Source organism: Pyxicephalus adspersus, chromosome 4 (genome assembly GCF_032062135.1).
Source record: "Pyxicephalus adspersus chromosome 4, UCB_Pads_2.0, whole genome shotgun sequence".
Taxonomy (NCBI): Eukaryota; Metazoa; Chordata; class Amphibia; order Anura; family Pyxicephalidae; genus Pyxicephalus; species Pyxicephalus adspersus.
The window spans coordinates 44,491,558-44,503,909 of record NC_092861.1 but is presented as its reverse complement, the minus strand read 5'-3'; the positions used below and the strand labels follow the sequence as shown (position 1 = coordinate 44,503,909).

General features: G+C 35.9%; 1 protein-coding gene across 1 annotated transcript in view; it reads left to right on the top strand.

Annotated features, from left to right (window-relative positions):
- The first annotated feature begins 563 nt into the window (after positions 1-563).
- Positions 564-12,352, top strand: part of LOC140328433 (uncharacterized) — a 105,546-nt gene continuing 93,757 nt past the window's right edge. The window contains exon 1 of the mRNA XM_072408022.1: positions 564-747. Coding sequence (XP_072264123.1) covers positions 654-747 — 94 coding nt within the window. The 5' untranslated portion in view covers positions 564-653. The remainder of the gene's footprint in view (positions 748-12,352) is intronic.

Here is a 12,352-nt window from a genome sequence, read left to right as displayed (position 1 = left end):
CCAGCTATAGGGACAGAGGAGAGAAGAACTACCCCGGCACCACCCATAGAATTGCTTTCTCCCTCTAAGTCCCTTGGACATTCCAAAGAAATTGACTGAGACTTATAGCACCACAGATAATGAATAATAATGATTTTCTGACCACTTTTATAATGAGACAAAATATAATAACTGCATTTAGAAGATTAAGTTAAAAAAAACATCAGAGTTCAGTTTGAAAAAAAAAAACGAAAGAAATGCAGACTTTGAGGAAGAAGTTAGTAAAAGTATTAGTTTGTGATCCAGCTTTCACAATGACATGAATGACATGTTTAATTATTTAAAGTATGTACTTTGATTGCATCATTTTGTAATTTATAAAACAGAAAGCTTAAAGTTGTGTAAAGATCATGATAGTGAAAGATAAGGATTATGCACACATATGTTTAAATTGTTACACCTCATGCTGGTAAACACTTATGAACATAACATGTAGCTAAGCAACATTGCATACACAAAACAAGCAGGACAAAGGTGATTACATTGTATGCTGTAGTGGGAACTGCTGTGCACTAATCATGACAGACAAGACTAACAAGAAATCCCTAAAGAGAAGACTAAACTGTTCCCAAGAGAACTGTGTGGTTACTGATACAGCAGTGAGGAACAGAAAAATGGAGATAGCTGGAGTTGATGATGACTTGGACTGTGATGATACTAACCTAATGTCATCACAAAGGGGCATAAAACAGGCTTATTCACAATCTGGTAAGTGCTAATAATTTATCAAACTTTATATTTGGCAATAATGCCTAACTCTACACATTAATGTTTTACTGTGTCCTGGAAAATAAGCAGAGGAGTGGGAAAAGGATGATGATGACATGTGTAGAATGGAAGGTGATATTATTCTCTTTATGGGAGACTGTTTTATTTACTGGTGTACCACATGTTTGTTGGTAAAGTGTTTTTTTTTTAACACAAAAACAAATTTAGGCAAGTAGTTTGAGTAACATGCCATGAAGCCTGAACATTCAAAAGGACTGGTGTACCAGTCAAAGGTAAAATAATGAAGGTGGTCTTATCTCTCCCATCCCTGGTACTATACTATAGGACAGGGGTGTCAAACTCAAATACACAGAGGGCCAAATTGAAAACTTAGACAAAGTTGCGGGCCAAACTTTATTGAAAAAATTGAGGAAGTTTTTCCTTCTCATTAGATATGAAATCTTTTCATATGGAAACAAAGAGGTTTTGCTTAGCATTCAATTTGGAACAAGCCTATAATAGAGAAATAGCACGGCTACTACAATTTCCTGTGTCAAGAAAATAGTCCAATGAGGAGTTTAATGTTATGAGTGGTTTCTTCTTCAAGTCTCTTCATTGAAATAGCACCGCTACTACAATTCCGTGCGTCTATAAAACAGTCCAATGCGGGGCCATGCATAGGCAGAGAGGCCGCTGGTCTATAGATGCGAGTGATGCCGGGAATTGTAGTAGTCACGCTATTTCAAGTGTTGGGACAGCTGCAATTCATATTTAGAATTTTTTAGGGGGCCAAATTTGGCCCTCGGGTCAGAGTTTGACACCCCTGCCCTAGGACCTGCTTTACACCTTATGTCATTGTGCATTCTTCTGTTTGCTCTGTGCTCTACTATAAACAACTCTACCACTAGTCATTATAGTGGTCATGCCTGGGGAATAATAAAGAGATCTTTTATTTCCTTGAAATTTTGTTGCGCACTGGAGTCCTAATGGAATGGAAAAAAAACAAAAAGCAACAAGACAAACAGTAATTAAACAAATAAACAAGTCTACCCTAAATAAACCATTTAAAATAAAATGTGTTTATTTTTTGCAAATTCTACCAAAGAAGCTTAATGAGCTAAAACTGAGTAGATTTTTCTGGTGGAAATGCTGATAACTTTGCGGTGAAATAAATCTAGTCAAAATCACTCCACTTGTTCTCAGATATGCCAATCTTGAACTCTTCAATAAGTGCTTCCATCTGTCATCCATCAACATAGAAAGAGGATACTTCCACTACTAGCCTGTTAGCTGACTTCATCAAAACGAGGCATATAGGCAAAATATAAATTTTAGGTAAATTTATACTAGCCAAAAAAAAATTTTAAACACTCTTGAAATGCATCATATTGTAAATAAAGGCTACATTCATCAAAAAACAAAATTTATGATATTATTGTAGTTTACCTGTCCTTCAAACTAATGGCCACATTAGTTTTTTTTTATTTCAGGGAGTACAGAAAATACCTGTTGAGTTTGCCATGAATACATTGTCATTGTCACTTCCTCTAGGCCAAGCTGAAAAACATACAACAATCCCTTCTTACCTATGTAAACTACTAATTTCCTGTACCCTAATGTATTGTTGGAGACAAGCATGGATCGCTTTGTATATACAGTGGAGGGGTGAGCGCAGCCACTCAGGGACAGGAAATGTGTTATACGTGGGCTTGCTATATAAAAATATAGGAAACAAACTGAAAAAGAGAAACCTAATGCAGCCAAAACAACTCCAGCTGTAAGAGTTTTTGAGGGGGGTTTAGATACAGGTTAACTAAAGGGAGTACAAATTGTCTGGTGTTGGATTTTAGAAAAAGAATATGCAGTCCACTGTAAAAGTCAAATAAAATAAATTATAAAATGAACAGATCAACAAAAAAGCAGATAATAGTATAGTGACCCTTTTTTCAAGCAAATGTCAAACCAGCAAATGGCAGCTAACAATTAAGTTATTATAAGAAAAAGATTTAATGCACTATGTTGTAACCATAGAGCCATTGGTTTAATGGTTTATAAGGGCCAAACACAAATTCCACAAATGCCAAAGCCTTTGAAATAGAAGATCATTTATATCATAATGTCATCTTAAATTGATCATAAAACGCTAGAGAAATGAGTTGTACTAATAGGATATCAATTGGCGGTAGTGATAGAGAGCCGTCCAGGACCTATCTTCATTTTCGCTCTCTTTTCATAATCTAATCCTCAACTCAAACATGCAATTAGTGCCCTCCTCGCCCCCTGCATACCAAGTAACCTGATTTCTACAGCTTTCCCTGTGCAATCCGTTTAGCAATGCAGCTCATAATGAATATGTACATTTTGAAGACCTTACTGAGAAGGGTCACAGGCAATCAACCTTGAATTCAATTATGTGAGTCAAGGTTAATGACTCAGCACAGTGGTCAGAAGCATGCAGGAGGATGAAGATTAAATCAGCCTGTCAGAACTGACAGTGTGGAAGCAACTGAATTACTTGTGTGAGAGGCAGGGAATCGTGTGAAGATAAAATGGTGTCACTCTTCAACGGAGATTACATGAACTTCTTAGTGGCAAATCTGATTGTAAATCTATCCTAGACCTATAATATGATTAGTCGACATGAAGAGATGCCTACACTGCCCTGTGTGGGCTGTTAAAAAGACTAGCCTGTGCTTGCTGCTCTCACAATATTCCATTTACATTGCTGAAGCTTGGAGGCTTAGAAAAAAAGATGGCATATGCATTACAGTAAGAAATACATCAGCAGAGTGATCTTGCTTACCAAAGAAGACCATAAAGAAATAGAAACAATTTATTTCACCTCAAATTGTACTTTAAAAGCTGAAAGGGTCATGTTTGTAAATTAAGTCTTTTGATTAAGTCTTTTCATTGTATCATTGGGCCCATGTATCTGGGGAAAATTCTCTATGTCTCTATCTGTGATACTCAGTCATTGGGGGTGGTGGAGTTTTCAACTCTGGTGACCCAGCCTGCATGTTAAGTATCTTCTTCTGCTTACACTTCAATAAATATGTTTAAAACTTCAATATTGGAACATGATCGATATATATATATATATATATATATATATATATATATACTGTATATATGAAACTGGACAAAAAGACACTGCCCCTGATTCATCAATAAAATCCGCGCTCGCTGGAAGCGCGAAAGTACGCGCGGCCATCGATAATACGAATGCGCGACCGATAATCCGATTCTGCTTGATGAATCAGGGGCACTGTACATTGTGCATATTAAAGAGGTATTAGGCACTGTGTAGTAGAGCTGTATGAGTCACTGAATGTAATAAAGAGCCATCATTTCTATTTATTATTTCATCATCATTCCATTAGTGCCATGGTTTCTGGGGAGATAATTGTGTATACTGGAGTGCAGAAAAATTCTAAAATAATGAAAAATGCCCCAACAATTTTATTAGTCCCCCCATTGTGTCACACCTTTTCTAGGAGTAAAGACTGGAGGTACAGCAACGGATCTTGCTGCAACCCCTCAACATGATGTCATTGTAATTTTCTGGATGCTTCTGGGCATTGCAGAAATATATATATATGCCATTCTTGTTATTACTGGTCCAATGATGAAGCACAGGATATTCCCTCATATGTGTAGTCCACTTTTAACTGTATACCTAGATAGCAAAATCTACAAGTAGGGGGGAGGGGTGTCAATTTCTGAATCATTAACATGAGTTTCATAGACTGCAGTGTGAAAGAGAAAGGTAATTAATGGGCCGGCAATTTGAGGAACCAAATAAATTTTGCAGTTTGCTATGGCGTTTTGTGTTTTGTATATCCCTGGCATAAAGGTTCCTAGTTTTATAAAACTGACTATATTTTCCAGGTAAATTGCATTACCACTAAACAAAGTGCAGTATAAAGGATACAATAAGTACATGATTTTTGACCATGCAACTTCCAATATGAGTAACAGCAAGCGGCCTGCAATGGGTAGAGCTGGGATTACTTGGCCTGCTAAATTTGCAGGCTCACAAATTGCAATTCTCAAAATTCCAGACTACCATTTATAAGGTATTTATAGGCAGAGGGTTGTACTGGTGCTCTACAACTAAGCCTCTATAAAAAATCAAAAGCCCAGGGCATTAGATGGTATCCTTTGTATGCAATGCAAAGCTTGTTTGGTTACTTCAAATTGACCATAACTCCACCTATAACAGATACAACATAAATGCAATATATATATTCACATTTGTTACATAACATTTTTGTATTCAAACATACAACATGAACCTGTTACTTATAGTTACCCTGGTATTTATTTTCGTAGTGTATTGCAAATATTAATGAAAAAAAGTTCATTGCAGAAATAAACCTCTTCTGTCATTTTCACATACGGAATGTCTACTAGAATGTCCCCTTCACCTTGTGAGGTCCACTGCCCTCCTGCATTTTACATAGCTTCCTATTAAAGAGGTAAATTATGCCTCCAATGCTCATTAACTACATGAGCTGGCAGGCTGAGGTTTTCTTAAAGGATATCTGAGAAGTTTTCTCTAACATACCCAAACCACAAATCCCCTTCACTTTATCTCTTTCCTCATTAACAATTTGCTTACTCTGCTTTTTTGCAGATATAGCAGTATTTTTATGTCCAGAGATTTCTGACAGTCATTCCTTCGTTGGCTGCATGATAAAAATATAGCCCACAATATGTTAAGAATTTATTTGCAACCATTCACTGTTATTAGCTTAACTATTCTTGTAAGTATGTAAGAATTGCATGGTGTCTACAGTTTTACTAAACAGTATATGTTTCCTAAATTTTACAATACAAAATATTTTTTTGATACTGGTTGGTAAAAGTAAAACAAAACTCCTGGCATAAATGCAACAACAAAGTTTACAAACGCCTAATGAAAAATCATGAACAAAATGTAACATTGAATACGCTAAAGTAGCAAATCTGACACAGAAAACAACTACATCTTAAAATACTTGAAAACAAATTTTAATGCAGCTAGTGTATATAGAAGCAGAGTTCAAACTGGATGAGGGAATGACAGGAATGGGAGCCAGTCAGGTGGGAATCGATAAGGAACATGCCAAAAGGAGGAGAAAGTGAGCAGAGAATTGTCAGCAGTATGTTGCTGAACTTTTTATTATCCAGTCCACTGTAGGGGGAAAGAAGGAGGATATCATTGTATTCCTTGAATGTAAGTGGTATCTTCTACCAGGCTATGGTGTTGGACAGGGCTGTGCACTTTTTTGGGCTGGAGTCACAGAAAGAGAAATCAGGCAAAACAGCTCCTGTATATGTATTTCATATGTGTATATAGCTATTTTCCAGTCTCCAGCTTTGTGTATAGCACGATAATTATTTTTGCATGGTGTGTTTGTCAGTGTATAAGACAACAGAGCAAAATAGGAAGATAAAATTAGCTCAGGCAAACTGTAATAAGTAGAAGATTACCTGAGTGCCATGTTTATGCCATAACAATCTGTTTAAAGTAATCAATAAGGAAATCGAATTTATCAGTTTGATTCAAAAATGAATAATGGAGGGAATCTCCCACTTGTATCTCCCAGTGTCAGAATGGACCGCACAAGGAGATTGTTGGCATGAGCCATTAAAGTGCATTAATTATTGCCTTCTATTATTTAAAATTATGAAATACAAATTTATAAAATATAAATGTGTAAATGAAGATTATGATTTGTGACTCACAGGATCTTTTTTTCACATTATTTTTATCTCAAACTGAGCTTATTAGTGGGCTATATATTCAGGTATGACACTGGTATAACGAAAATACATGCTTTAGGGTTTATAAGTACAAGGTAAATTAAGCACAAACATTTTAACCTGCTTAGTAACATGCTTACAATGTGAACCAATGTAAATAATTTGATCATAATTTACTATCTCGCTTTATATGCTCCTTACCTTTCAGTCCTTTGTGGCATTTTAGTTTTGCTAGATGTGGCGCTATAAATATTGGATCTGTTTTATTAAAGCTCTTCAAATCTGGGGAAGATAGACTTTTATTTAGGTGAACCTGGGTGATCCAGCAAACCTGGAATGGTCACCCAGATTCACCCATAATAGTCAAATGTAGAAATGTTATTAATATATACATAAATCTAGGAGCCAGCGTGTAAAGCTGAATTGCTTGATGAGTACTTACTATATTTGTAGAATTACTCTGTTCACAAGTTAGCCTTAATTGACTGTTATAAAATAAATGTTCCATCAAGCGGGGGATTTTCAGGTCATTGTTAAATCACAAAGCACCTGCCAACAGAGGTAAAATCTTAACATATTCATACTGGACATAATGGATTTCAGTCATTAACTTCTGAAGATGCAGGTGCTGATGTTTTCTTTCATGAGCTGTCCTCATTGTTAGGCCCTGGCCTCACTCACTGTAATTAGGATAGATGCAACAGGCTGTACCAGGTTTTTAAAACAGGTTTTAAATAATCCATCCAAAGCCAATATCAGCTGAATGAAACGTAACTCTGGGTAGGTGATTTACTGATGCTAATGCATATATGTGTTGTTGTTTTAAATTATTCTTAAAGTGAAATATGGTAGACAGAAAATATGATACAATATTCTGGTCTGTTGTATCCACAAAGATGAGTCTCTTTACTTTCATGAAGCACTGCATAGCTTTTTGGACTATGTTTTATGGATGATGTTCTTGTGCTGGACATTGAGCATATAACAATTTTCATAAACCAATGCCAGTTAACACCAGAACAATGACCACTGCACAGACCCATGAGGACCAATCCATGAGGATTTTGCAGTCTCCATGCTACATCATATGAAGTAATTCATTTACTTACTTAATGTACTTAGAAAGTATAGAAGGTTAAACCACTGAGATCCAGCCCATGGAAAGCAGTCTTGTGACATCACACTCATTTTGAGACTGTTCTCTAAGTTTTTGATGAATCAAATTGACTGTACTTAGCAAGCTTAGTTAATTGATCAGTAAAAGAATAATATTATGAATTAGTTTATGTGGGTTACCAAACAGACCTTTTTTTTATCTCATCCAAATAAATGAGTTATTTTCAAGTAGATCAACCACATTGTCCATTCATACTTAAGGGTCTAACTAGAAGCCAGTTGATTACCAATATATTTTTGGTAAGTGTCTGGAGGCCAGAGTACTCATAAGACATCCAGGTACACGTATAACATACAAACTACAATAGTGGAAATGAAATACCTTGTAGGGTGCTTACGTTTTTCAGCTTTACCCAGATTTCCATTGTGTTTTTTATCATTGAGATCACATTCATCAGATAGTTCCAATAGGAATCAATTCCATCTTGGATCTGTTCTTACCTCAGATCATAACATGGAATTTGGGGATTGGGCTTTGAATTATGGAATTTGCTTTCTGAAGATTTGACAATGTACTAAACTTGTGAATGATAGGTGTTGTAGGGCTTAGCCAATCTGCATCTGATCCAAAGTGATTCGAGATTTGGTCAGACTCAGGGAATTTTTCTTTTTCAAGTACCTTAATGCAAAGTATAAATAATTCAGCTGACACAGCACATTCATTTTGCCGAATACACACGAGATGACTGTTATGATAACATAACATTACCTAATTAGCAATATTTTTTTATATGCAATGTTTAGCAAGTAGAATTTCCTCTACCTCCTTATTAGTGAGATTTTTTGCCAGCTCTCACAATGTGGATACTGTTCTCCAATAAATATAAGATATCTGCTGGTGATTATTTTCTAAGGCGAACATTCTTGTCTATAAAAAATGGTGTTGTATAGAACTACCCTGGGGTGCAATGGTAAAAAATTATAACCATTTCAAGCCTTCAGACTTTTCTAACTTGGAAAAGTCACAGCTGGTATAGGTGCAAAGACTGGCAGATATGTTTCTGTCTTTTTTAATGGTGACATAGTTACCCATCTATGATTACCATTATGTGCAATTCTTTTAGTCAAAAGGAATGAACGTATTAGGTCAAGGAAATTGTATTTGTAAAATCTTAGCCCACCATCATCCCTTCATTCAATTGTACTTATCTTGATAAATAACTTCACTTAACATTTTAAATATGTGTCACTCGTAGTACTGCCAAGCAGGAAATGGTTACTTTCTAATGGGTGACCCTTGTGTTCTCATTCAGAAGAGTTTCTAAATTAAAGAGTCTGCAAATTACAATAGCAATAAAAGAATCCAGATTTTGAAAGTTTTCTTTATTTATTTTGTCTTTTTTTCCACGTTTCCTTGTTGCAATAAGGAAAGCCTTGTAGTACTTAATGGATAGTGTCAACTGAAGAGACAATGCACCAAGAGAATTTAGGGAAGTGTGACAATTGCTTTCTAGGTTCTTAATTCAATTGTATAATGTGTATGATTGTTCTAAGGACGGGGCAGGAAATAAATGCTTCCCCTTCTACAGTAAATATTTATTTCATCTGTCAACTCGACTTGACAGCCTAAATACGAAAAAAAAGAAAACCCATAATGTTCTGCAATTAGATGGTGCGACCACCAAAATGGCACTGTTTTAATTTCCTTTGTCAGAACATGCTGTCTGAATTTTTAATTTACCCAATTTGAGCTAAAATTAATTATTATGAAGCAGCAATTCTACATATTGATAATATAGATGATATTTCTAAGTTTATATATATACATGCTTTATTGTCTTTAATAAATTCCTAAAGCATAAACATCGGAGAGGTTGTATAGATCATTTCCTTATCCCATTCATTCGCACTAAATATTCATATAAATATAATACAATGTTTAATAGAAATGTAAAACAAACCTTAAACTGATTTGAGCAGTGGAAGCCTATACTTATACAAAGCCTTTAGTATCATATTTTGTACCCTAAAAATGAACTCCAGCCTTATAATCAGTCCTTTACATTTGAATAGCCTATGTAGAGGTTCCACATTCCGCACTGCTCAGTCTGATCACCTAGATCTATTTCAAACCACCAAATTAATTTTTCCTCTTCCTTCTCTCATATTTTTTCATTACAGTTTATGCCCTGCCACATTACAATAATTCCAAGGCTTCCTATGGTTTTTTGAAATAAATCTCCTTTCCATTTTGAGTTACAGTTGAGAATCATTCATTTTTACCCTTGCGTTCCATACGATCTTCAACACATTTAGCCTTTTAGGTCTTATTGTCTTCCTCTCATCTTCTGCATTGCAGCTAAAGTGCAAAAATTAAAGTCTGCGCTCTTTTTAGTGTGACAACCAACAAGATAAACATTTGAGCTAGCACCTGTGTTATTATGCCATGCAAATGTTAGGCAGCTGGCACTTACAAGTGTTTTATGAGTGTACGTTGTCAGGTTTTGTTCCCCATGTTTAGAAATAAACCTACCCACGGTTAAGCTTCATTGTATTATGTTAAAGAAAGTGTCAGTGTTGTTCAGAAACAAATCATTTCATTTACTTCAAACAGTTCTTTCACATCAAAGTATGTTCACTCATGAGGATTTCTAATACTAGAAACAGTTACACTCCCTCAGTTCTGAGTGGCTGATTAGTGTACACTGAGAGAATCTTAAAATGGAAATTTACCCCTAAGTGGGTGGTGTAGTTTTGCCATAATCAGTAAGCATGTTCAACATCTCAATTATAGCACATGCCTGCGTGCAACTGCACGGCCTGTAATTGCCGGATCGCAGGAAGCCATCATCTTCACCAACCTGGACTTCTGAGGTTCTTGGCCATTGGTTGGCCACTGATGATGTAACACCTACACGTGCTCAGAAGTTCCATTGTCCACAACAGCTGATTTCCTAAAAATGATTTGGTATTAGTTGACATGTGATCTCCCAGGTTCTCCCATGATAATCTATCGTCCCTAGTCTCGGAGAACATTATTAAATCAAGCCCAATCAGGATAATTTACTAAAAAAAGTGTAGGCTATGAATTATCACATTAAAGGGGGAACATTGCTGACTTCAAGCATCCAATCATATGATAGCAGAATTGATGTTATGTTAAATTTCTTTAACATGATTGGGATTTTTGACCATATTCATTAAGATAAGTGAATTCAATTTTGTGAGTGTAAATTTACTGTGCAAACCAATCTGCGTAAAATACTTTTGTAAATGAACCCCATGGCATTCATCTTTTGTGTTAGGTCAGTGATTTTTTAAAGTTTTGATTACAAAGTTTCTTGTCATGTACATCATAAGGAAGGTTTAGAACCACCAATCGGTTTTTATTGCTGTCCTGGTCCTTTGCCGGGAAGGTTTTCAATTCTTGTCTTGATGAACACCATCACTGGGACAGCATGCAGACAACAGAAAACATTAAACAATAACCTTTCTAATAAAAAATGTATTTTAACTTCTGCCTGTATTCCCCACGGAGAGATTTTTTTCACTTCCAGTCTAGAGAATACCCATTATTAGGACAGAAAACAGTGAACAGTGAATTACAGTGAAGACAAAGATAGCAGTAAAAACCCAGCAAAGGTTCTAAACTTTCCTCACATTATGAAAAACTATCTGGGGTTTAACACCAGCACTAAATTCAAGTTACTTAATTAGGTTTTGTCCACTTTTGGTTTAAATCCCAAAAGTTCTATTGGTTTAGGTAAGCTCAATACCTTCAAGGTGCATAACAACAAAAAGCATACAATGGTTTATAAGTAATTGTCATTATAAAACATATATGATTGAGCAAAAATGCCTGTCTCTTATCAGAAGATGAAGTCTGGACATCTGCCACGCTGCGTAAGGTCTCTCTGCAGAGGTGCAATATGCCCCCTTGTAAGTCAGGCCTTAAGTAATGTTTGTGCTTCTTGCTGATTGGAGCGCTGGGGCTTTGATTCAAAAGGGCATGTGTAAGTCTCCTTTAGATAAATATCTGCCTTCACACACAGAGTAGTAAGTCAGATTTAAAACTCTGAAAAGTGCAAAGTTCATGCTCCTTGCTAATTGAAGAACTGAGCCTTTGGGCCTGATTTATTAAAGTTCTCCAAGACTGGAGAGGATACACTTGCATCAGTGAAGCTGGGTGATCCAGCAAACCTGCAATGCATCTGCTCCTGGATTCAAAACATTTGCTAGCAAACAGCAAATGGCTTTGAAGAAGTCCATTCTAGGTTTGCTGGATCACCCAGCTTCACTAATGAAAGTGTATCCTCTCTTGCTTTGGAGAGCTTTAATAAATCTGGCCCTGTGACTCAGCAGGGGATGTGTTTGACCCCCTCAGAGAGATCCCTGCTTACACCTAGGAAGCAAGTGTGCTTTCGAAGAATACTTTAAAGTGTATTTTAAATAGGTTTACATACACAGCAAAAATTATAAATGTCAAATGAAAATATTTCATTCATGTTTAAATAAAAAAAGTATACTTGGGAATGCTTGAATCATTTGTGTTTCTTTCAGTTGTCACATGGTTCTTCTACCATACAAATCACTATAGCCCCCTAGTAGTTATGTTTTAGCCCACATAGGTTGGAAAATAAGACCACAAAGGGAAATAAACATTCTACAACCTGCATATTCTACACAGAAACCAATACACACATTTAATACAGAGGAAGGTACAAATAATCCACATTTACAG